This window comes from Astyanax mexicanus, chromosome 20 (assembly GCF_023375975.1).
Source record: "Astyanax mexicanus isolate ESR-SI-001 chromosome 20, AstMex3_surface, whole genome shotgun sequence".
In the NCBI taxonomy this organism is placed as follows: domain Eukaryota; kingdom Metazoa; phylum Chordata; class Actinopteri; order Characiformes; family Acestrorhamphidae; genus Astyanax; species Astyanax mexicanus.
Window position 1 is genome coordinate 13029616 of NC_064427.1, and position 27550 is coordinate 13057165.

Below are 27550 nucleotides of genomic sequence, written 5' to 3' on the forward strand. Positions count from 1 at the left end.
GGCTGACATCACAAAGAGACACGGAGAGACAAACAACAGGGGTTAGTGCAAAGACCGACGGAGACAAAGTGGCAGAGGAGGGCTATTAGAGAAACAGGAAACACACTATAATTGGAAACACCTGGGGAAGGGGCGGAGCTACAAATGAGACAAGTGGTGGAAAAGTACTGAGACGGGAGACACAGGGGAGCACAGGTCACGTGGGGAAGACACACAGAGACATGAGACAGGGCCATTGACAGGGTTATTGAGAAACAGTGAGTCAAGACCATTTATTATTTTTAATGTAGTTTCTTTATTTTAGTTCATTAGTACCTGTATTGTTATTTACAGATTTATCTGTGTTTGTGTCTCCTAGACCACAGCCTGTAACCACACCTATGTCCCTGCCTGTAATAAAACTCTTGAACTAACTCTGGCTTTAGTGGTGTTCTGGCCGACACACCAGATTGAACACAGTGTAACACGCTACCAGAGCCAACAACAATACATTCACAGTGGTCTCCACTACAGTAAGACACCTTTTCCTCCTCCACCTTCCACTTGAGGATGCCCCATAGGGTACTCAATTGGGTTTAGGTCTAGAGACACCCTTTGTCAGTCTATCACCTTTACTTTCAGCTTCATCAACAAGGCTGTTGTCATTGTAACAGGTGTGCATCTGAACTTTAAGATGTTTAGAACTGTCCATCCGCACTCCCATTAACCCATGGACACTCTGTGTTGTGTTCTGTGATTCATTTAGGAAGGATTCGGACCAACAGCTCTGTAGTGAACATACACGCTGCGATGCCCCGAAGTAGAGCTGCGTCCATTAAGATAGATAGATAGATAGATAGATAGATAGATAGATAGATAGATAGATAGATAGATAGATAGATAGATAGATAGATAGATAGATAGATAGATAGATAGATAGATAGATAGATAGATAGATAGATAGATAGATAGATAGATAGATAGATAGATTTTAACAGCAAAACAAAAGTCAAATCAAATCAAATGTATTTGTATAGCGCTTTTTACAACAGGTGTTGGCACAAAGCATTAAAACATTAAACATAGAACATAGAACAGAATACAGAACCCCCAGTGAGCGCGGAGGCAAGGAAAAACTCCCTCAGAGCTGCAGGAGGAGGAAGAAACCTTGGGAGGACCAAGATTCACATTTGAGGGGGGACCATCCTACCACTGGTCAAACGGCTTTTAAATTAAAATTTAAAAAGTCTTTTATACATCCACATAGGTTTTATATATTCAGGACTATAATAGCGTGCCACTAATGGCTTGGATGTAAACTGTAGTGGAGAATAAGATGGACGATGAGCAGCTTATCTGTGGTGGTGGTGGTGGAGAAGAGCTGACTTCAGAAACTTCCATCAGTCTGGCCGGACAGGAGACGCGAGAGCCTGAGGGTCCAACATCGGTATCGGGTCAGACAGGTGGGCAGTCAGTAACTCGGAGGAAGGCAGAGAGATGGAATTAGTTTTGACTGGATTTATGTAAAACGGAGAATATAAAACATTATCAGAGTGTGGCTAATGACTCCGGCAGAACTGAATAAAACAGCCTAACTAAAGGCAGAGAGCCAGAAGGTAACATAGACATGGAGGCTCCCTGAAACACTGGCATCCACCCACTCCACCGTCCACAAACCTTAGTGACCGTGTGCAGTGGGAGAACAACAGCACCAGCATCTCAGTTTACCCACAATTGCCTCTGTCAATGAACCCCTGAATCTGCAGCCTTATCTAAAGGAAAAAAAACATTAATTACCAAAAGCTAAACTAAACAAGTAAGTTTTCAGTCTAGACTTAAAGATTGAGACTGTGTCTGAGTCCCGAACATATTCGGGGAGATTATTCCAGAGTTGAGGCGCTTTATAAGAGAAAGCTCTTCCTCCTGCAGAGCTCCTCTGAATTTTAGGAACTACTAAGAAACCAGCACCCTGAGATCTAAGTAATCGTGGTGGTTCATAATAGGAGATGAGGTCTCGCAAATACTCAGGAGCGAGCCCGTGTAGGGCTTTATACGTTAACAGGAGAATTTTATAGTCTATGCGGAATTTGACTGGAAGCCAGTGCAGTGCTCACAGGACTGGACTAATATGGTCAAATTTTCTCGTTTTTAGTAAGGACCCTGGCTGCAGCATTTTGAACTAGCTGAAGTTTATTTAAGTTACTGCAGGAACATCCAGACAGTAGCGCATTACAATAATCTAGCCTTGAGGTAATGAAGGCATGGACTAGTTTTTCTGCGTCATGCAGTGGGCATTTCTTAGCTTGGCAGTGTTACGTAGGTGTAGAAAAGCTGTTCTAGTAACATTAGATATGTGTTTATCGAATGCTAGATCTGAATCTATGATAACTCCAAGGTTTTTAGCTGCTGAACCAGGTGTGACTGAGAAGTCGTTCAGATTTAGCATTAAGTCTGATCATTTATTTCTAGCAGCTTTGGGGCCTAATAGGAGAACTTCTGTTTTTTAAACATAGAAAATACAGAATACAGAACCCCCAGTGAGCGCGTGTAACCCCCTCGTCTTGGTCCCTCAATAAAGAAACTACACAGCAGAGTTGGTTCTGAGCATTTACTGGTTGTCTGGTTGTATAAAATTGGACAGAAAACAGCAGCTTATCAGTAGACTTCTCCACACTCAACAGCATTCTCTTTCAGAGTCAAAACCAGACTGACATATTACAGTATAAGCACAATATAATTCATTATATCATAGACTCAATATTTTCAGTATTAAACAGCTCAGATTATTGGATATTTTTTAGAGAAAGAGTTACACAAAAAACTTTGACAAATAAAATTAAATAAAAAAGAATTTGCAACCATTTGAATATTAAACTAGGACAAGGAAATACAATATGCATACCTGGTTGTATAAAATTGGACAGAAAACAGCAGCTTATCAGTAGACTTCTCCACACTCAACAGCTATAAAACGCAAATAAATAAAATAAGCTTCTTATTAAAATTAGCTTCAACATTAAGACCACAAGAAAAGCAGTGATAGCTTAGTTTACTGTAGCTAGAAATTAATGTATTAAACCGACATGGTAAACAATGCTAAGTTAACTAGCTGTAGCTAGAAGGCAAATACATCACAACCACATGGTCGACATTGCTAAATTAATTAGTTGAAGCTGGGAGCCAAATAGCTCAAAATAGATAACATTTTGGAAAAAAAAACAATCCAGTACTTATTTTTCAAGTAAAAGTACATACTATGTAATATTAGTACAAAATTAGACTCAGAAGTACCCCAACACACTTAAGCAAAATGGAGAGTAGAACTGAACCTACCATTCTCTTTCAGAGTCAAAACCAGACGGAACTAGAAAATGGAGGGTAGCTGTTTTCATAAGAAAGCTATACTCTATCTGACCTGTAGATGGAGTTGTATGCTTACAGAAACAAGTGTTTATATGTATTTCCTTTTAGAACGTATTTTGGCGAATTCAAATAAAATAATAGTACTTTATAAACAGTTCTTTTTTTTTCTCTGCTACACGCGGAGGCAAGGAAAAACTCCCTCAGAGCTGCAGGAGGAGGAAGAAACCTTGGGAGGACCAAGATTCACATTTGAGGGGGGACCATCCTACCACTGGTCAAACGGCTTTTAAATTAATTTTAAAAAGTCTTTTATACATCCACATAGGTTTTATATATTCAGGACTATAATAGCGTGCCACAAATGGCTTGGATGTAAACTGTAGTGGAGAATAAGATGGACGATGAGCAGCTGAAGAGCTGACTTCAGAAACTTCCATCAGTCTGGCCGGACAGGAGACGCGAGAGCCTGAATTTTAGGAACTACTAAGAAACCAGCACCCTGAGATCTAAGTAATCGTGGTGGTTCATAATAGGAGATGAGGTCTCGCAAATACTCAGGAGCGAGCCCGTGTAGGGCTTTATACGTTAACAGGAGAATTTTATAGTCTATGCGGAATTTGGCTGGAAGCCAGTGCAGTGCTGACAGGACTGGACTAATATGGACCCTGGCTGCAGCATTTTGAACTAGCTGAAGTTTATTTAAGTTACTGCAGGAACATCCAGACAGTAGCGCATTACTATAATCTAGCCTTGAGGTAATGAAGGCATGGACTAGTTTTTCTGCGTCATGCAGTGGGCATTTCTTAGCTTGGCAGTGTTACGTAGGTGTAGAAAAGCTGTTCTAGTAACATTAGATATGTGTTTATCGAATGCTAGATCTGAATCTATAATAACTCCAAGGTTTTTAGCTGCTGAACCAGGTGTGACTGAGAAGTCGTTCAGATTTAGCATTAAGTCTGATCATTTATTTCTAGCAGCTTTGGGGCCTAATAGGAGAACTTCAGTTTTTTCACTGTTTAATAGGATGAAGTTAAGCGACATCCACAATTTCACATCTTTTACACAATCCTCAATTTTCTTTAATCTCACTCTGTCGTCAGGTTTGGCTGATATGAAGAGCTGCGTGTCATCCGCATAACAATGAAAATCTACGTCATGTTTTCTAATAACTTTGCCCAGTGGGAGCATATATAATGTAAATAATAATGGTCCTAATATAGAGCCTTGTGGAATTCCATATCTTACCTTGGTATAACTGGAAGACATATCATTTATCCTCACAAACTGATAGCGATCGGTTAAGTATGATTTAAACCATGATAAAGCAGTTCCAGTTACAACCATGTTCTCTAGTCTTTCTAAAAGGATAGTATGATCTATTGTATCAAAGGCTGCGCTCAGATCGAGAAGTACGAGTAGGGAAACACAGCCTTGGTCGGCGGCTATAAGTAGATCGTTCGTTTGTTTTAACTAAAGCTGTCTCAGTGCTATGATGAGGCCTAAATCCAGATTGGAATTTTTCATAGATTTGGTTTCTTTGCAGGTAAGAGCAAAGTTGTTGGGCCACAGCCTTTTCTAAAATCTTAGAAATAAAGGGTAAGTTTGAAATAGGTCTATAGTTAGACAGTACAGTAGGATCAAGATTTGCTTTCTTGATCAGAGGTTTAATTACAGCTGTTTTAAAGGCTTTGGGTGCATGGCCTATAGGGTGAGTGATGAGTTTACTATCATTAACAGAGGTTTAATTATATCTGGTAATACCTGCTTTAATAATTTTGTGGGAACAGCATCAAAGTGTGCAGGTTGTGCTGTTTGAAGAGGAGATCATTTTCTCTAGTTCTAGCTGTGGAAGTGGGTTAAAGATAGGGTTGCAACGGTATGAGATTTTCACGGTATGATAACCGTCTCGGAAAATACCATGGTATCACGGTTATCACGGTATCACAGTTTGTTACATATATTATTAAACTGACCCTTAAAAAATTTACAACAAAGGTTTTTTGTTCAATTAACTATTTATTGTAGAAACTACACCATCAGGTGAAGGGAACCATGTTTTTCCACTACTCTTAAGGGCATTAAGAGTGTATATATATATAAAAAAAGTTGGTATATAACCAGATACTGCAGAAAGAGGGGATTTATATCTGACATGATCCTCACATTAGATATTTCTATTTTAAGGCTTTCACACCTTAAAACCTTCAACATATGAAAAACAGGCACGTCAGAATTTGAAAATGAACGCATGTAAATGAATGGCGTCTTTCACATCCAGTCCGGCCAGGACCTTTACACGGACACGTGAATCCATCGTAGCACGCACTTCACGCCTGTACCTGCGTGCCCAAATTTCGGATAACTCAGCGCTTTTGCGGGAGCTTACCGCATGGGTTGTGCACGACTACATAGAGGTTTTATTTAGGTTCAGATTAAAATTATAAACTGAACACATACTTTGCGCTGCACAGCAGGGTGGTGTTCTCGGAGATGGAGAACAGGTTTGATGTATTTCCTCCTTTAGCTGTGACTTTACGGCCACATTAATTACAAGCTTGTTGATTACAAGATTACAAGTCTGTTTTCAGGCTGTTTGAATGAGCGAAATATGATCAGAATTATGTTAATTAACACTAACATAGAGGCATATAACTATTATTTAATTAAAATGATTTTTAAGAACAGCTAAACACAGTGCGGAGAAGTTCACGTGCGAGAGAGAGACAGAGAGAGAGAGAGAGAGAGAGAGAGAGAGAGATTTGCTTGTTCTGATGTGAGCTACTCACAGGTAAAGGTTCTCTTTTATCTCCTCGTGCTCATTTTAGTCCAATACATAATTCTGCAGTTTCTCAGTGTTTTCTGTCGCATTTTGCGGCCAGCGCTTACAACTAATACCGCGGGCCGCGAGGTGCTGCCGCGCTGCCGCTGTTATGCCGAATCAGACTCCCTGCTCAATCCGACTCCCGCTTCGCGGACAGAATCGGCACAACACCCTCCGCTGTACAACTGCGGAAGTGAAAACAGCGCTTATAAATAGGTTAGTTAAGTTTCACTTTCAGTTTTCGTTATTTATTTCTCCGCTGGCTTGCGTTTTACCGGTAATAAGCAAACACACACGGTATGATAACCGTGCATTTTAATACCACGGTATACCGTGAAACCGGTTACCGCTGCAACCCTAGTTAAAGACTTGCAACCTAACTTCAGTAACAGGGTTTTGTTCTAAATCAGCCAGACCAGATGACAGAGAGGATGTATCGAAGAAGTCCATAAAAGCATTGCTGGCGGGAATGGCTGGAATCGGAGGTTCAGTACCTGTCTGGCTTTTAGTTAATTTGGAAATAACACTAAAGAGAACTCTAGGATTATTTTTATTTATCTCGATCTGTGAGGCCAGATACGCTGAGCGGGCTTTATTAAGTTCTTTTCTATATTTTACAAGACTGTCTTTCCACGCAGAGTGAAACACTTCCAGTTTAGTTGATCGATATTTACGCTCTAAATTTCATACTAACTGCTTTAAGGTACGAGTTTGATAATTGTACCACGGTGCGAGCTTTTTCTGTCTCTCTATTTTACGTTTTTTTTTACCTTGGTACATCATACTGGGGGTATGTTTAGGGTAATTGTGTGTCAGAGTCACCCTGTAAAAGCAAGTATGTCTAGAAAAATAGTTTGTTTTGGTAATAGTCCTGTGACGTCACAACTGTACGACCAATCGGTGGGTCTGTTTGCGCTGAGAGAGTCAGAGTGGACAAATGGAGGCTGGGTGGACTGGATTGGTAAGAGGATTGGGTCTCCCCATTCTCTCTCTCTCTCATTGGACATGTCTTGTGCTCTGAACCTGGAATGATATGGGATGAACGTGCATTATAGTACGGGAGAATTATATTTAGTTAAAATGTAGTGGTTAGTTGTGTATTTTTGCACATTTCTGCAAGGAACTAAAGGCTTTTCAACCCTGATACATATATACCCTGTACACAAAAGTGAGTACACCCCTTACATTTCTGCAGATATTTAAGTATAACTTTTCATGGGACAACACTGACAAAATTACACTTTGAATCAATAAAAAGTAGCCTGTGTGCAGCTTATATAACAGCGTAACTTTATTCTTCCCTCAAAATAACTCAAACACAGCCTTTAATGTCAAAAACCACCGGCAACAAAAGTGAGGTATTATATGGGAAAATGGGATTGGTTAGTGATATTAACTTCCAGTTTGTGCCACATTAGTATATAGCAGGGGAAAACTTTTCGAGATGAGTGGTGACCATGGCAGCCATTTTGAAGTTGGCTATTTTGGATCCAACTTTTTTTAAATTGGAACAGGGTCATGTGGCACATCAAACTTATTAAAAATTTCACAAGAAAAACATTGGTGTGTTGTATTCTTTTATGAGTTATTTACAAGTTTCTCTTTCTTTACTGCCATTGACATGCCACAGAGGTTAACACATAAGGAGCGGATAGAAATTATGTTTATATCTGGTGAATGCAGTACCCGTGTCATTGCAGCAGATTTTAATGCAAGACACCATACAAGACCACCCATTTCCCTTGCTACAGTTAGCATACTGCTTGCGAAGTTTCGTGAAACTGGTTCAGTGTTGGATTTGCCAAAATGTGGACGCATAAACGTAATAATGAAGAAACATCAGTGGCTGGACACGAAAATCGATTTCATGGGACCTTTTCCTGTGAGCAAAAATAGGAATACCATGTTGATGGTGGTCGTTAATTATTTTACAAAATGGGTGGAATTGGTGGCAATGAGGGATGCCAAAACCCCTTGTGTTTGTGACCAATTGAGAAAGGAGATCTGTACACGCTGGGGAGTGCCTTGGTTCATTGTGTTTGATTGTGGTCCACAGTGGACAAGCGATCTCATGACCAAGATGTGTGCATCCTGGGGTGTGACTCAGAAGATGACAGGTCAAGTAGTTTTTAATGTCAATTACGTTACTCTCCTTCCCAAAAGTTACAGCAAGTACAGAAAAAGTTTATAAGTATAAAAGAATGGGAGACACTATACGTACAACAAGGACACATAGACATACATGAGACAGAAAACAATAGTGCAATAGTGATGGGGGGGTGATTTAAGATGGAATGACAATAAAGTTCACAGTTTTATGGGAAGTTAAAGTGAGTAATGCAGTGCAAGTATAAGCAGTAGTGCAGGTATGGGGTGTGTAGTGCATGTACGTTTTGAAAATTCCAGTACTGTGTATATTCACGTACAGAGTTTCTGTACTTTGTTGATGGGGTGGGGTGGGTGTCAGGATGCTGATTGAGTATGTGCTGAGGGCAGGAAGAGAGTTCAACATCCTCAGAGCCTGATGGAGGGAGCTGTCTTGCAGTCTGCTGGTCCTAGCTCCGGGACTCTGCAGTCTCCTCCATGATGGCAGCAGGCTGAAGAAGCTGTGTAGTGGGTGGGAGGGATCTCCCACCAGGCGGAGGGCTTTCCGTGTGAGGCGGGAGCTGTACAAGTCCTGAAGGGAGGGGAGAGAGGTGCCAACGATCTTCTCAGCTGCTCTAACGATGCACTGGAGGTTCCTGCGGCAGGATCCTGTGCAGGTCCTGTACAACGTGGTGAAACAGCTGGTCAGGATGCTCTTGATGGCCCCTCTGTAGAAGGTGCTCATGATAGGGGTGGGGGCTCTAGCTCTTCTCAGCTTGCGGAGAAAGTAGAGACGCTGATTTGCCTTTCTGGCCAGTGATGCTGAGTTGGTGCTCCAGGAGAGGTCCTTGCTGCTACTTGCTGCTGCTCACCCTTTCAACAGCAGTTCTGTTGATGAACAGAGGAGTGTGCTGTGTGCTTGTTCTCCTCAAGTCCACAGTAATCTTTCGGGTCTTCTCTGTGTTCAGAGAGAGATTGTTGTGTTTGCACTAGGAGACCAGGCGGCTCACCTTGCTCCTGTAGTGTGACTTTTCATTGTTGCTGAGGAGACCCACCGCCCTTGTGTAATTCGCAAACTTGAAGAGGTTGGAGGTGTGTGCTGGTGTGCAGTCATGGGTTAGTAGAGTAAACAGAAGGGGGCTCAACACACATCCTTGGGGAGCCCCTGTGTTCAGTGTGGTAATACTGGATGTGTTGCTGCAAACCCGCACTGCCTGTGGTCTTCCAGTCAGGAAGTCTAACAGCCAGTTGCACAGTGAAGTGCTCAGCCCAAGACTGTCCAGTTTGTGAATGAGCTGTTGGGGGATGATTGTGTTGAATGCTGAGCTGAAGTCAACATTCAGCATTCAGCAAGTCAGCATTCTGACGTAGGTGTCTTTCTTGCCCAGATGTGTGAGGGCTGAGTGGAGAACAGTGGAAATTGCATAATTGGTGGAGCGATTTGACAGATTTGCAAACCGGTAGGGGTCCAGGGAGTGGGGGGAATGAGGAATTGATGTGGTGCGTGACTAGTCGTTCGAAGCACTTCATGAGGATTGGGGTGAGTGCAACCGGACGATAGTCATTGAGACAAGATGGCGATGCCTTCTTTGTGACAGAGATTATGATGGTTGTCTTTAAAGCATGTGGGATACACAGCTTGACTCAGAGAGGTGTTATAGATGTCAGTATAAACCTCTGCGAGTTCCCAGACACAGTCCTTCAGCACTCAACCAGGAATCTTGTCAGGCCCTGGAGCTTTTAGAGCATTGATCCTGCTGAATGCTCTCCTCACACTGTCTGGGGACAGCGTTAGCACCTGGTCAACAGGTGGAGGGATGGATTTCTGGGTGGGTGTGTTGGGTCTGCATGGTTGAAATCTCCAGCCAGAATGAGGAAAGCATCCAGGTGTACAGTTCATACAGTGCTTCACTCCTCACGGCAGCGATCAGCATGGCGGAGAAATCTCTCGGTAGCTAGAACGGACGGCACTTGATAATCATCAGTTCCACTACCGGGGAGCAGTGTTTGCAGACCACAACAGCATTGACACCAAGCATCGCTGATATAAACACAGAGCCCTCCCCCACGGGTCTTGCCTCCTTCAGCGAGTGCACGGTCTGACCGATAACATGTTAGTCGCTAGAGCTGAACAGGTCAGGACAATTGCCTATATTTATGTTATTTTGTGTTCTTTTTACTGTTGATGTAAAAGTTTGCATAGCTGCCCACTTGCACATGCTATGGGTTGCGCCTGTGCCAGTTGGCAGCTACAAGCGGCATTGTACATGCGTCAAGATAGCAGTTCTGTTGACGTCTGCCTAGGTTCTTTTCAGTCAGTGGCACACGTTTTCTATTGTCAGGATAGCAATATGCCCCACCTCCAGACAAAAGAATGGCAGCAACCAGAAATATACAAGCCTCAATGTTTATTTTTTTTAAGCAGCATTTTTCTTAAGGGATATGTTGTTTGCCCAACATATCAAACAAAATGTAATTTTGTAGTTTGTAAAACAAACTTCCTTCCACTATCAGATCAGGAAAATCTCTCGCTATCTTTAAGAAACTCCTGAAGACAGAGCTCTTCAAAGAGCACTTACTCTCTTAACACCTCTAACACTCTAACTACTTCTAACCTCATTTCCTTCTTCCCCTCCTTCACTTCTCTATCCCATTATTTCCCTCCGACCTCCTTTAGGCCCTGTCTAAAAATGTTTTACCTTCAACTTCTATTATTTTTGTACTTGACCATTGTAAGTCACTTTGGACAAAAGCGTCTGCCAAATGTAATGTAATGTAATTACCTAATGTCCAGTACAAGAACTAAATTTCCACAGAAAAAAATAAATCAAATACAATTCCTAGCCTACCTCCTTCTCTAACAAAGACAGGAGAAAATGTGACCAAAGAAACAGGGCCTTATCCCCTACACTGCTAATCAGGCTTGTTTTAAAGTAATATCAATATACAAAAAAATAAGAGAAATGGATTAAGTATAACAAGAAAGGATCTTACAACCACATGGTATACTGTTGGGTAAGTGGGTCACATGGTTAGGGACAGCCACTGATTTTGCACAGGAGCGCAGATGACATCGCATACCTGTGACCTGGGTTTTGGTGGCATGTATGGATGCTGCAGCCCGTGATTCCCTACCAGCGCCAAAAATGTAAATCCTCTATTTAATGAACATTGTATAGTATGGTTTTTTTGGCGTTTTTTTTTTTTTTCCTCCACTAACTAAAAAAAAAAAACTGAACGGAATTAACCTGTCAATAGACAGACGTCGACGACAGAGCTGGCCAACTATAGTGTCGTGAAACAAACCGCCACTAAGCCGGTCTTTTACATCACGGAGGGATAGAGTTACTAGCTTGTTTATATACATTTAGGTATTTAGAATGTAAAGTCCAGAGTTCATTAAGACTGAATGAAACGTACATGATTTAAGTAGATATTGAAACAGGCGCTGTTTGGAAGTTAGAAGGCTTGCTGGGTAGCTAGCTTCATCTAGTTAGTGTTGGCTACACTTTCGGTTCCTCTCGCTGCTCTGCTGGGTGGGCACGTCGTTTGGTTCGTTTCTTAAGGCTCACAGCTGCTGCTTTCATAGTACCCTCAGTCTGTACATCCCAGCTGGTCAAAGGAAAAATAAAAATTAAGGGAAAAGCCTCGGACTTCAGCTTATTTGTCCGGAAAACTGCTGGTTGGTAAAGCATGTAGTAAGGACAGGTATGATGTCTGTGTGAGTCTGTCTGAAAAAGATTTTTATAACATCCCTCTGAATCTCTGAAGACCTTTTTAAGCACCATTTCAGTTCTTATAGTCATCTAGTCATCAGGGGATTAGTGCACTATAGTTCCCTGTAGTGCGGCCTAGGCTTCTGTTTATAAGGTCATTTTCCCTTTTCATTACTTTTATACATTAAGTAGTTTTAAAAGCAGTAATTTTATACTTTTATTTAAGTAAAAGGTTTAAGTTAATATTTCAACTTCTACAAAAGTATTTTTAAACCCCAGTATCTATACTTCTACTTGAGTAATGAATGTGAATACTTTTGACACCCTTGCTACTAACGTGTATTAACACCTAAATTAATAGTATATTAAAGCACTGAAAGCTGTATGAAATGCGTCTGTCGGCACAATGTTAACAGGCCATTGAGGCAAATATAACCTTAATACCTTACTTTACGACCAACATTTTTTTTGTATGATTTTATGTTTTTAATGATAATTCTTTAAGTTTTTATTGGGAACATTAAACAATCTGCTTAAATGTAAAAAAAAAAACATGTAATTAGCAGTTAAAGCATAGCAATGGCAAGTTAAAAAATAATAATAAACTGTAAAACTATAAAAATATGGTTTATATGTGATTAGTGATGGTGATGTGTTTATTAGCTCTATTCTTCCAGAATCCATGTTGTTCCAGTTTTGAATAAATTCCTGATGCAGGACTTTCTCTGCCTCTTTCACATACACACACACACACACACACACACACACACACCTTCCTGTTCATATGAGTAAAATGACATGTGGGTCATCTGAAGGTCATTCCTCCCTTCCTGCATTTAGTCCAAACAGTCCATTTCTCTTTCTGTAACACACTGTCTCACTTTTTGTGTTTTTTTTACTTCTTCTTGTATCACAGGTCTGTATCCAGATTATTTTGCTTTACTCCCACATATTCAGTTAAATTCACACTTCAGCCCTACTCATTCATTGGTTGATTGACTCTGCTTTAGATCTCGCATAGATCTCTATAGACACTTCTGAAAAAAGTGAATTAAATTAGGGCTGCAACAAATTACTATTTTTCAAATAGTTTATTTTAAATGGATAGTTGGACATTCAGACGTGCAACGTGGATCAAAATTGACCCGTCTTTTTCGTCTTTTTACTTTCTTACTTTTTGAATAAAAGTCCATTTTGAATAAAAGTCCACTTTGGGCACACATGGTTCAAAATTGACCCGCATTCATTTTCTATTTTAGTTCATGTATGTAAGGGTTTCTTTAGCACAAATCTTCATTTTTATTCTCCTTTATTTTTATGAAGAAGTTTTTGTATTTTTACATCAGTTTTGCACACACACACAGGTCAGACACGACACACACTTAATATTTCACAGATCAGCACAGCTCCCATCTCACAACTCTGTTTACAATAACATTACCTTAGAAAATATTTGATTCCTGTAGTGAAATATAACTGTACATAATATTTAATTAGGTTTAGGTTACTTTGAGAGTGAGTACATTACTTTTCGGGAAGTTACAAGTAATTGGCTATTAGCTGTTGACATTCTATGTTAATTATATAAATGTTCTGTTGTTAGTTAACTATTGTAGTAGCTTAGCTAAGTACATTGGTAGGCCATTTACCTACAGGGTATTTTTGTGATATTCTTGGTAACAATAACTGAAATATTTTAGTAATTTAAAGAATAAACTTCTTAAACAAAATTAATAGTAATAAATAGTAAATTTACCAAGATTCAGACTTTTATACAAAGGTTTTGTTAATAATAATAATAATAATAATAATAATAATAATAATAATAATAATAATAAAATGCTTTAAAGAAAATGAATACCCTGTATCACAATATGAATTTTTGTAATCTGTCTACTTTCCTAAATAAACACCAATGTACCTAGCTAGGTACAGTATTTATAACTAAAAGTTATAGAAGCCTTCCTTTGGATACAATTTTCTTTTATTAATAAAAATCCTCATACCTTCACAGAGGACTGTTATTATAGTGCTGCTGGTAAAAATAATGTACTAATGATGGTGGGTGGCAATTGTAATAATTATTATAATGCTTCTACAACTGCTCTCCACTAACACTAACAGCAATGTTGCTACAAATATGTGGCTGTATTTCTTTCCCCTCATTTTCATCTTAATAGAAACGTGCAAATAAATTATTAAGGAAATTACACCAGGAGTGACTGAGAGAGAAAAGTGTAGACTGGAACTAACCAGATGAGTCATGACATCCCATTCTCTCTGTCTCTCTGTTCCTCTTTCTTTTTCTTTTTGTTTTTCTGTACCTCCCCCCCTTTGTTGCTTTTTTTTCTTTCGTTTGTTCATTGTTACAACCTCACTTCCTTTATTCTGCTGGCTCAGCATTTGGGAATAATCTCCACTGTTTCCACCGGAGAACCGGGTGTAAAAACTAAAAACTAAGTGTGCGTGTGTGGAGTTTGACATTTTGAACTTCTTGTTCCTGTTTGTGATCTGTAAGTTTCTCTGTGGAAATGAGTGTCAGTGCTAAGGTGAGATTGCTCCGCCCATGCTGTCAGCAAGGCAAAAATGCTGGTCAGCATATAACCCTTTGATGCGCAACATGGGTCAAAATAATCTTTGCAATTAATTAATTCAAGGTATTCCTCAATTAACTTGTTTTGATCATTATACATCCATATTATTTTTTTTCTTTCTTACCTATAAAAACCTTTATTACTAGTCCTCTAATGATTATCAAACATACTTACTTTTTAAATTTCTTTCTTTCTTAATTATTAAATAAAAAACTTTTTATCACTACTCCTCTAATGCATTTACTTTCTTTGTTACATCATGTATGGCATATGTATGATATATCTTTTGTCAGGGGTGTAGCAGCAAATTCTGGGCCCTGTACATAAGGCCCTTTGCCTTATGATAGCAAAAATCAAAATCACAATTATTTTTGATTGATATTGAGATCACAGTTATTTAACATGATTATTCATTGGCTTTGGTAACATTTTATTGAGGGTTGACAATAGCTTTTAAGCACAGCACTGCACTGCAATGCTTAGGCTTTTTCCCAGACAAAAATAATACATTGCTTTATCGCTGAATATATTACTAGTGTGCACTTGAGGCCTAAATGTTAATATATGCAGCGGAAATATCGCTTGGTCTCAGCACAGAGTTTCACTATAGCACAAGCACTGAACCAAAGGTTAACTTACTTTAAACTTACGGTAAACAACTCGCATTTAGGCAGCAATTCTACCAGTCAGCAGCTCTCTCTCTCTCTCTCTCTCTCTCTCTCTCTTGCTATCTTTCTCTCTCTCTCTTTCTCTCACACCTCTCGCTCATCTTCAGAAGAGTCACCAGGACTGACTGAAACTGGTTAATGTTGATAACTAATGTTAGGCGGCTCATAATTGTCTTTGTACTTACAGCCGAAAGCAGCCTGTTTGGCAACCAACTAAGCTAACGACTTCACGTGAGCATAAAAACAGCAGCAGCTGTCTGGAGTGGACTATACATTAACTTTAATTGGACTTTGCATAACAAGCAAACTCAGTTCACCTTTGGGAAAGAAAGCCGTCAACAGCTGCCTCCCAATTTTCTGCCTTTTTTCCTTTCGTTTTTTTTTTGATAATCTGATTTTTGGCCAGCATGATGTCTCTAGCCCCTTAGGTCATTCAATCGGGGCTTACTGACGTTACACTTGTCGATAGTCGCTGTTGGGCAGACTAAAATATTTTGCGCCTCTAGGTTGGGGCCCCCAGAATGTCCAATTTGTTATGAGGACTGTGACTAAAGTTCATTCCCTCAATTAATGTAATCAATATATTTGAAGGATTAATTCATACATGATTAATTGTGGGGCCCATTTTATTCTAAATAAAAACAAACAAAAAAAATCTGGATTTCCATGGGCCCCTCTCCCACACCCATGCCTTTAGTTATAATTACTAAGCTTAGTACATTGGTAGGCTATTTCCCAAAGTAGTTACCTTATGTAAATATCGAGATAGCAATTTGTGCTATAGTTATGTGTCAAGTGATATTTTTTACAATTTGGTCACATTTAGTTAGAACAAAGAAAAACCTTAAGTGTGTATTAGGGTGTTTATTGCATATGAACAAAGTGTGTGTGTGTGTGTGTGTGTGTGTGTGTGTGTGTGTGTGTGTAGGTTATGACTTTGCAGCTGTTCTGGAGTGGTTCGCGGAGCGAGTGGACCGTATCATTCTGCTCTTCGATGCCCACAAACTGGACATTTCCGACGAGTTTTCTGAAGTAATCAAGGCTTTGAAGAACTACGAAGATAAAATGCGGGTGGTGCTAAACAAGTCTGATCAGATTGGCACACAGCAGCTGATGCGGGTGTATGGCGCCCTCATGTGGTCTCTGGGGAAAATCGTGAACACTCCTGAGGTGATCCGGGTTTACATCGGCTCCTTTTGGGCTCAGCCTCTGCTGGTGGCAGACAACAGGAAGCTGTTTGAGGCAGAGGAGCAGGACCTGTTCCGGGACATCCAGAATCTTCCTAGAAATGCAGCACTCCGGAAACTCAACGATCTGATTAAGAGAGCCCGACTGGCCAAGGTACACACACACACACACACACAATACATACAGATGAAACAGTTAAAACCTTTAATAATGAATACAGTGTTATCAGTATTATCACATTGTTGTTACAGTATGCTGATACATTGAACTACAATTATTTTAGTACCATTGTGAAAGTGAATGATTCTATGTTAAACACTATATGAATTTTAATCTTAAAATGTTATGGTTTCAGGTTGATGCACTGTTTAGTTTAGAGTAGGCTGCAGCCCTACAGTGAGCTACAGAGGTACTGCAAGAGGGCCGTAAGCAAAAACACATTTCTTCAAATATAGATAGGTCAGCAAGTGTAATTTAAGATGTGACATTTATTTAATTTATTTGCAAAACAATTTTGTTAGATTAAGCTCGTTGATTGGTTAAAAACAGGGCTCTCACAACAAAAGACCCTAAAGCTGGATTAACTACAAGTGAAGCAGCCACTGTATCTCTGCCCGAAAAACAAGCAGAAATTGAAAGAAAACTGAATACAGTCCCCAGAACTAGGTTTCACATGCACAGGATCAGAATAAAAATATTCCTGGGGGCTGTGGAAATGCTTGAGGTGGGCAGCAAAATTTTTGCAACCCCTATTATTAAGAATAATTTACGTTGCATTTAATAGATAGATGTACAGTTAAATGTTACATACGCATCTGTGAGGCATTTATATTGGACCGTCCAATATAATACTCAGAATTCAATTAATCAACCAACCTTTACTTTGACCATGTTTCTTGTGCATGTATTTGTATATATGTAATTCCTCCTTAAGCAATATGTTTACTTTTTTTTATTTTATCAGTTCCATGGTAAGCGAGTTGTTGTGCTTGATGTGGACAAGGCTTTAAAGTTTGAAGATTAGATTTTTTTTAAGAGACTCTAAATCTTGATATAGTCTGGTAACACAAGACAGCTGAAATTCCGTACTAGTTGTCTGAATACTCCAATGGCTATGTGCCCTTACCAGTAGCCTTGCAAGATCAGTGAGCCTACACTGTGTCCAAGCAACCACTTAGCAAAGATTTGGATGGTTGGTAGATGGATTACTGGTCTGTGGTACGTTGGTGTATATAGCAGTACAGCAGGACCAGAAATTAGCACTGACATCTGAAACTTTCTTTCCTCAGGTCCATGCTTACATCATCAGTGCCCTGAAGAAGGAGATGCCCAACATGTTTGGAAAGGAAAGCAAAAAGAAAGAACTGATTGCTAATCTTGGGGAAATCTACGCCATGGTCGAAAAGGAATATCAGATTTCTCCAGGAGATTTCCCTAAACTCTCTAAAATGCAGGTACGGAGTCAATACATAGCTACTGTTGTTAGTGGCTAATGAAATCTTGTACTCAGCATTAGCTATCTTAAATACTAGCTAATTTGATAACCCAGCTGTTCATACACCTATGCTGCATTTAAATGTTGAAATTACTATGCTAGTGGTGGTGATGAATTACTAAGCCACTACTTGTGGTTAATTACTAAGGCTCAGTGATTTCTTGTTTAGAAGAGAATAGCCACCTCATTTAATTTCAATGGCTGCAGCACACTTGTTGGATGCTGTTATGTCCTGTACCTGGTAAACCGGGTTGTGTAAGTGGGACTGTGTAATGGCATTGGGGAGTTTCAGAGGCAGTTCAAATAAGAACATACTGGCTGCATCAGCATCTTTGCTGACAAGAGCTGTTGTTGCTTAAACCTAACATGTTTTTTAATATCAGATGACACATCCTGATCATGCTATAAGCTACTACAAAAAATAGAATCCTTAATTGTCCTTTAATATCAAATGCCATTTGCTGAGCTGCTCAAAACACTGCAAGTTTCGGATAATATGACTTAGAAGAATCAGAGTAAAACACTTGCATTTTTTACTTTTGACTGTTTCTGTATCTTAAAGTGACTCATTCGTCACTTTTCCTCTTTCGTTTCCTCTAGTGTGTCACAATATTATAATTATGAATTTTGATACGATACCTGCCTAATATCTCAATACTGATACTGAAACGATACTACATTGAACTAAAAATGATTAGTTTTTTTTTTTATTAAAAACACAATAACAATGTGATGTTTATTCCTCATTTCAGATTTATGGAATTTATGTCACATCACTCACTAGATTAACCTAATTTTAAAATATATATATCAATGGAACAAAAATCACGCTTACCAAAAGAAGCATAAGCCAGCCTTTGAAGATGCCTTGAATACATTCATAACCTTTCTTGGTACCACTTTAAAATAAGACTACCTTTTTAAAGGGTTTACAAATGGTTTACAATTAGTTTATTAATGGTTACTAATTAGGTTGTAAATGCCTTAAAAATCATTAATAATCAGTTATAACATACGTAAAAAGGGCAACAATATAGATGGCTGTGAGTTCACTATTTGGCAAACAACAGGTCATTGATGCCCTTTCTACATAAGTAATATAATACAGGAAATTGACAAATCCTGCACCTAACAGCTGGGGTTATGCATAGGGCTCAGCCAGGATCTACTACAACCCCTGGCAAAAAGTATGGAATCACCAGTCTTGGATGAGCACTCCTTCAGACATTTCATTCTGTAAAACAAACTCTGATCAAAAACATGATACAATAATAAGGTCATTCCAAAGTGCAACTTGTTGGCTTTCAGGAACACTCAAAGAAATGAAGAAAAAACATTGTGGAAGTCAGTGAATGTTACTTTTATTGACCAACCACAGGGAAAAAAATATGGAATCACTCAGTTCTGAGGAAAAAAGTATGGAATCATGAAAAACAGATAAGCAAAAGATGATTCAAAATACATCACTAGTATTTAGTTGCACCACCTTTGGCTTTTATAACGGCTTTCAGTCTCTGAGGCATGGACTTGATGAGTGACAAACAGTATTCTGCATCAATTTGGTGCCAACTCTCTTTGATAGCAGTTGCCAGATCAGCTTTGCAGGTCGGAGCCTTCTTGTGGACCATTTTTTTCAATTTCCACCACAGGTTTTCAATTGGGTTGAGATCTGGACTATTTGCAGGCCATGACATCGACTGAATGTGTCTTTCTCCAAGGAATGCCTTCACTGTTTTTGCCCTATGGCACGATGCATTGTCATCTTGGAAAATTATTTCATTATCTCCAAACATCTGTTCAATTGAAGGGATGAGAAAACTGTCCAAAATGTCAATGTAAACGTATGCATTGATAGAAGAATTAACCACAGTCATCTCCCCAGTGCCTTTGCCTGACATGCAGCCCCATATCATCAAGGACTGTGGAAATTTGGTTGTTTTCTTCAGGCAGGCCTCTTCATAAATCTCACTGGAACGGCACCAAACAAAAGTTCCAGCATGATCACCTTGTCCAATGCAGATTCTTGACTCATCACTGAAGATAACTTTCATCCAGTCATCCACAGTCCATGATTGCCTCTCCTTAGCCCACTGCAGTCTTGTTCTTTTATGTTTAGGTGTCAATGATGGTTTTCTTTTAGCTTTCCTGTATTGAAATCCCATTTCCTTTAGGCGATTTCTTACGGTTCGGTCACATACATTGGCTCCAGCTTCTTCCCATTTATGCTTCATCTGTTTAGTTGTACTTTTTCGGTTTTCAAGACAAATGGCCTTAAGTTGCTTGTCTTGACGCTTTGATGTCTTTCTCGGTCTACCAGTACGCTTGGCTTTAACAACCATTCCATGCTGTTTGTATTTGGTCCATATCTTGGATACAGCTGACTGTGAACAGCCCACATCTTTAGCAACCATGCGTGAAGAGTTACCTTCTTCAAGAAGTTTCACAATCCTCTCTTTTGTTTCAAGAGACATTTCTCTTGTTGGAGCCATGGTTCTTGCCACTCTAATTCGTCCAGCAGCCCTCCAAGGTGTCATGACTGCAGGTGTTTTTAACTGCAGACTAACGAGCAGATCTAATCTGAGGCAGGTGTCCATTTAGGGAAAGGAAATTGACTGGGTGTGTCCTTATTTTCTACCTTCAATTTGAGTGATTCCATACTTTTTTCCTCAGAATTGAGTGATTCCATATTTTTTTCCCTGTGGTTGGTCAATAAAAATAACATTCACTGACTTCCACAATGTTTTTTCTTCATTTCTTTGAGTGTTCCTGAAAGCCAACAAGTTGCACTTTGGAATGACCTTATTATTGTATCATGTTTTTGATCAGAGTTTGTTTTACAGAATGAAATGTCTGAAGGAGTGCTCATCCAAGACTGGTGATTCCATACTTTTTGCCAGGGGTTGTACACACTCAACTAACAACAATAGCCAAAACCACCACAATCTGATACTGGCTCGACAAGGATCCAGAAGCACAGCCTAACACTATGTTCATGGTCCATTGCCTCAACTGCCAAGTATCCAGACCTACCGAAAAATAACCTATGAACAAACAGAATCCCTCCTTGATCTATGCTCACTTCCTTAACCTATGGCAACAACACACTTACCACAGCACCCTACCTAAGCACAATCACACACAATAAATGACACTAATTGTAAACCATTTATAAACCCTTTATAAAGGTAGTCTTATTTTAAACTGGTACCCCTTTCTTAAACTTTACTCATTAGACACCATACCACACACAAGGTGAACGTAACTAAAGTTCTGACACTATTATCCTGGATCATGCTACTTATCAGCAGCTGGAGTCCAAGAAAACACAATTGGAATTGCTTTCCCAGGCATTGATATATAGCACTTTCTTCCCACATCACCCCCATTGTAATGTTGGTAAGCGGGTTTGGCTGGCCACCGCTTTGGTACCATGTTCTAACTGTAACTGTGTCTTCTAAGTGTGCTCACTGATGTGTATGTGTGTGTTCAGTGCATAGATGGATTAGTCAGAGGCCAAATTCCATCTGTGCTTAGCACATACGTGAATCCTGTCTTCAGGGATACTAAACTGGCTTCAAAAGTGGTCTTTTAAATGTTCCTACTTGTGTTTCGTTTCTACAGGAGATTCTAGCCATTCAGGACTTTAGTAAGTTCCAGACGATAAAACCTAAGCTGATGGAGGCAGTGGAGGACATGCTGACCAATGATATTGCTCGGCTGATGGTGCTAGTGCGGCAAGAGGAGGCGGCTACACCCAGTCAGACGGTGCAGGGTGGAGCCTTTGAAGGCACCAAGAATGGGCCTTTTGGACATGGTTATGGTGAGGGTGCAGGTGCAGGCATTGACGAGCTGGAATGGATTGTGGCGCGAGATAAACCCAGCTATGACGAAATATTCTTCATGCTCTCACCCATCAATGGGAAGGTGTCTGGTGCCATGGCTAAAAAAGAAATGATCAAATCCAAACTGCCCAACACCATTCTGGGAAAAATCTGGAAATTGGCAGATGTGGACGGAGATGGATACCTTGACATTGAAGAGTTTGCCCTGGCTAATCACCTGATCAAAGTGAAGTTGGAGGGACACGACTTACCTGCCGATCTGCCACACCACCTCGTACCCCCCTCCAAGCGCACTCAATGAAAATCATGAATAAAATGTTGCTCTTCATGTTTTAACCAAACAATTTTGTTATAAAATGTGCTTAGTAATAAAAAAACTGTTTATTTTTTAAGCAGCTAAATCTGGACCAGTGATGTAAAACTAATCTTACATTTTTTGCTAATAATTCACATTATTATTGATTCTGTTATTTGTGTTTTCAGTTCCAAAATTCTGGGTCCAAATGTTTTTTCACCTAATCTATAATAATAATAATAATAATAATAATAATAATAATAATAATAATAATAATTAGGGCTTCGGACCCTTTAAACCTGTCACAATAGCTGTCTTTGTTGGATGATATATTTTCACAGACTTTTTTTTACAATTTTCTAGTCATCTTAAAATATTAAAGCAAAATAATGCTATTACCTCTTTTTAAAGAGCAATGAAGTTTTGATATTGGAATTGGAATATAATTGGATTTGGAATATAAAATGTTTCAATATTTGATAAATAAAATAAAAACATTTTTTAAATAAAGTTGACATGTTAATGAGATCTTCTGAGAAAGTCACGTCTTCAAAGGGATCATCATAGATTTATTTATTTTTACCATATAAAGAGAGCAGTGGCCTTTTGTGGAGTGCTGTTTTCTGGAGTGATAGACTCAAAACCTAACCCTAATAAGAACAATAAAAGTTTTTACAAATTCCTTTACAGATTGTGTGTTACTGTCACATAGATTCACTCCTGTCAGTTTACACCCTTCACTCGATTCACCCCCTCAACTTATTGACATCCCCAGTTTAAAGCAAGGCAAGGCAAGTTTATTTATATAGCACCTTGAATGACACAACGGTCATTCAAAGTGCTTTACAAATTAGAAAATACACAGAGAAGTCAAATCAAAAAACATGTAAAAGAATAACAGTAAAAATGGAAATAAAAACTAAAATAAGCATAAAGCATGATTGATTTAAACATGATTAAAACAAAGAGAAGTAAAATTGAAAAAATATGTAAAAGAACAACAAAGAATTGGAAATTAAAAAACTAAAATAAGAATAAAGCATGAATAAAACATGATACAAAAGGGCCGTTTCAGAAAAAAAGTGTGTGGAGCTGCAGTGTTTTAAACTGAGCTGAAGGCCTAATCAAACATGTAGGTTTTAGTCTGGATTTAAAAGTGTTTAGTGTTGGTGCTCTTCTAATTCTCTCGGTCAACTGGTTCCATTTAAGAGCAGTGTAGCAGCTAAATGCTCCCTCTCCATGTTTAGTTTTTACTATAGGCAGCACTAACTGACCAGTTCCTGATGATCTGAGATTTCTGCTCGGCTCATACTGCTAAAAAACATCAGATAAATATGCTGGTCCTGCACCATTAAGACATTTATAGACCAGTAACAGTACCTTAAAGTCTATTCTGTAACAGACTGGTATCCAGTGTAGGGATTTAAGGATAGGGGTGGGTGATGTGCTCCCTTCTTTTACTCCTAGTCAGAACTCTGAGTTTTGAGTTGAAACCAACCAGCAGAGTATCTATAGAGTCTGATGGTTTGCATGGTGCAGAGCACACTTTGCTGACAAAAAGTTCAGCTGTCATGTAATTTATCTGCCTTTTCTTGTACCTAATCTGTCTGTATTGAAGTCCACATTTCAAAGAATACACAGTAATGATCTGCAACATCCTTAAAAGAGGCTAATATGTTGAGACCCTTCAATATAACCAAATCCAGAGTGTGACCATGACAGTTTGTGCTTCCAGTCACATGCTCAGAGAGTTCAAAAGAGTTAAGTACATCGTAGAGTTCTCTGGCATAATTATCCTTGGGATTATCAATATGAATGTTAAAATCACCAGCAATAATAAAATGATCAAATTCAGTAGAAATAAAAGACAGCATATCTGTAAAATCATCAATAAAATCAGCAGTGAACTGATAAAAGAACTAGTAGGCTACTGATATTTAGATGCAGAATTCCAAGACCCAAGTTTAAAACTATTAAAATCACTAAAAGGGTCTATGGGGGGTTTTATAAGAGGACATCATTGAAGTGGAGAAGGCTCTGTGTAAATTAAGTTATTTGTATTGATAAAACTGTTAAATGCTTTGCATTTTTTCTTTTTGTGATTATGGAAAGTGCGGGTCCTAGGATTACGCAGAGTGGTAAAATTAAAATTAAAATTAAATGAGTATTCTCCTTTTTAGGCAGTCAACAGAGTAAAATACTGCGGTAAAGTTAGTTTTATGTTTGACATTCGTGAGAGATTCGGAATTTCGGATTTCCTCCCCCTTAATCAAAACGGAGATTCATCACTGTAATTGTGGTTTCTTGCTATAATGAGGGAACACAACAAACTACAACCACAGTTTTTACTGAAGATTGTATATTTTACATCATATTTAACAAAAATACTGCCGCACCGATAGCGCTCTCTCCCCGCTTCTCTTCCAAACAGCGTGCTGCTCTCTTAGGGACCCTGGCACAATTACGGACCACAGCAAAAAACGAAAAAAACTATTAAACTCTCTTAAATGTGATTCCATAATGGCAAAACTAACAGTACGTTATACAAACATATATTGCCTATATATTACAAGCCTTAAAAATAAATAGTTAATTTATTACTTCTTTATACAACTTTATTAGTCAAATAAATGCATTAAACTCAGTTATCAATGAATATAATATGGCACATGCTATTTGCACCCGGGTGTATGCAGCAGTGTGTGCTATTTGCACCCGGGTGTACATAGCAGTGTGTGCTATTTGCACCCGGGTGTACATAGCAGTGTGTGCTATTTGCACCCGGGTGTACATACCATTGTGTGCTATTTGCACCCGGGTGTACGCAGCAGTGTGTGCTATTTGCACCCGGGTGTACATAGCATTGTGTGCTATTTGCACCCGGGTGTACATAGCATTGTGTGCTATTTTGCACCCGGGTGTACGCAGCAGTGTGTGCTATTTGCACCCGGGTGCAAATAGCACGTGCCACACAGCAAGGCTATTTTCACCCCTTAATTAAAAAAAAAGAAAGAGAACTCATCTGCGCATGTCTACCAATGAATGCGAGGGAGCGAAAAGGCACAAATTCACAGATGGGGAAACGGAGACCATAGGAAATGGTAAGCAGAATTTGGTTATTATTTATGTATAAAAGGCCCATCACTCAATTTAACTCTACATTTTAAGATAAATATTTAAGACAGAGTGTGAGAATTATTATCTATCGAACACTGTTGACTGAAAACGAATGAGCTAAGCTAGTGTTTTGGTGGATCACAGTTTAAGTTATTTGATTGAATTAAAGTTTGAGGCAGTTAGGTAACTTGTATCTAACCTTATCTTAGTTATTAAGTAAAAAGTTTTGTATTTTGTTGCTTATTCTGATTAATTTAGCTAGCTAGCTTATTGCTGGCTAGTATAGAGCCCGGGAGGGGCCGTGGGTAAAAAAAATTAATTAAATCGAGCGAACGATGTAGCAGTTCATGCCAACAATTTCTCTAATTCGTGCGAACGATTTCTTTTATTCCAGCGAACGATTAAGCCAACTCTTATTTCTAGTTCATGCATGCACAGGCAGGATAAACACAGTCTCCGGCGATGTTCATGCCTTCTGCGGTGGCGTTTTAGGGCAACTCTTAATTAGAGAATAAAGTCTAATATAACGAGATTAAAGTCGTAATATTACGAGATTAAAGCCGCAGTATTTTGATTTTAATTGTAACTGCTTGGCCTGCAGCGCAGGGCACGGAGGGAAAAGAGCACATACCGTCAGTTAGAAACGTAGATAAATGACGGTGATCTCAGGATTTCATAACAGATCATGCATGATCACCGTCAGTTATCTACGTTTCTAAACTGCTTATTATTAATGTTCTAGTGTTACAGCTTTCGGCTCTGCGCTGCGAGATTCCTTTGTGCGGGGAGAGCGCGCGGCGCGACACGGAGGCTTTCCACCGCATTTTAGTTTTTGATACCAAACGAACATAAATACAGTAAATTCCAGTCATGAATAAAGGAAATTAACCTTTTACTGAAACAAGACGACTGTCTCTGTGTGTTATAAAAACCATATCAAATTCAAATATACTGTGAAGCATGATATGCGCGTCAAAGTTATGATCAATGTGGAATAGTTAATTTCTCACTATTTAGTAATATAGGGCTAATGTATTAATTAAATAAACATAATTCATATTAAAATATTCCCAATATTTCCCAGCAGATCTACCTTATAAAGCACCCCCTATAACTGTACACCCAACCAAGAAATACTTTTAGTACTAGATATTCAGTCAGCCTCCAAGGAAATGCACCCCTTCTTAAATCTGGTTACATCATTATTACATTCATGGTATTTACACCCTCTATATGGGAATCTGTGTAGCAAAATATGGTCACCTTTTACAGGTATATAATGATGGAAACACAAAATTGCATTTCATGTATAACATATGCTGTTTCTAGCTTTTATGTCATATAAAAAGACATAAAATCCAAATAATTATAAAGTAGTTCAAAAAAATATGCACATGAAACAGTGTGATAAAACGGTTTATGTATGTTTCTGAGCTTATAAGTCTGCATTATAATTCTGATAATGATGTATCAGAAAATAGTATGTTTAAATGGTTTCATTTTCATATAATTTGCATACAAGTGTAATTTGTAATACAAATTAGTTGGGATAATTGTTATATGAGATAACAGGATACCTGTTTTTGGTGTAATATCATGATATTAATGTCCTACATCTTACAATTACATTTGGTCACACATTTTTATGACATACTGGAATAAATTATCAAATTGATCCAAATTATCATATATACTGCCCACTCAAATAAACATCTTAAAACATTGTATTATTATTTTAGGCCAGCTATTTTAATTTTATATAGTGTTACAGATTTAAAGTAGCCTAGTACATTATATGACCCATTCATAGACAAATGTCACACACTGTATTATATAAATTTTTATATCATCTTTATTTCCTCATTATTACAGTGTACAATTGAATATACTGTACTAAGTAAAATATACTTATTTACGTTATATTATTGTTGAACATAAGGAATTAATAAACACAATTCCACATTGATCATAACACGTGATTTATAACACACCGAGACAGTCGTCTTGTTTCAGTAAAAGGTTAATTTCCTTTATTCATGACTGGAATTTACTGTATTTATGTTCGTTTGGTATCAAAAACTAAAATGCGGTGGAAAGCCTCCGTGTCGCGCCGCGCGCTCTCCCCGCACAGAGGAATCTCGCAGCGCAGAGCCGAAAGCTGTAACACTAGAACATTAATAATAAGCAGGTTAGAAACGTAGATAACTGACGGTGATCATGCATGATCTGCTATGAGATCCTGAGATCACCGTCATTTATCTACGTTTCTAACTGACGGTATGTGCTCTTTTCCCTCCGTGCCCTGCGCTGCAGGCCAAGCAGTTACAATTAAAATCAAAATACTGCGGCTTTAATCTCGTAATATTACGACTTTAATCTCGTTATAT

General features: G+C 38.7%; 1 protein-coding gene across 1 annotated transcript in view; it reads left to right on the forward strand.

The window, feature by feature from the left end:
• The window catches only part of ehd1b (EH-domain containing 1b), a 68380-nt gene extending 45647 nt beyond the window's left edge, over nucleotides 1-22733 (forward strand). Inside the window, exons 3-5 of the mRNA XM_022681063.2 lie at nucleotides 16155-16567; nucleotides 17704-17868; nucleotides 21531-22733. Of these exons, the coding sequence (XP_022536784.1) occupies nucleotides 16155-16567; nucleotides 17704-17868; nucleotides 21531-22052 (1100 nt within the window). The 3' untranslated portion in view covers nucleotides 22053-22733. The remainder of the gene's footprint in view (nucleotides 1-16154; nucleotides 16568-17703; nucleotides 17869-21530) is intronic.
• The last annotated feature ends 4817 nt before the right edge of the window (nucleotides 22734-27550 follow it).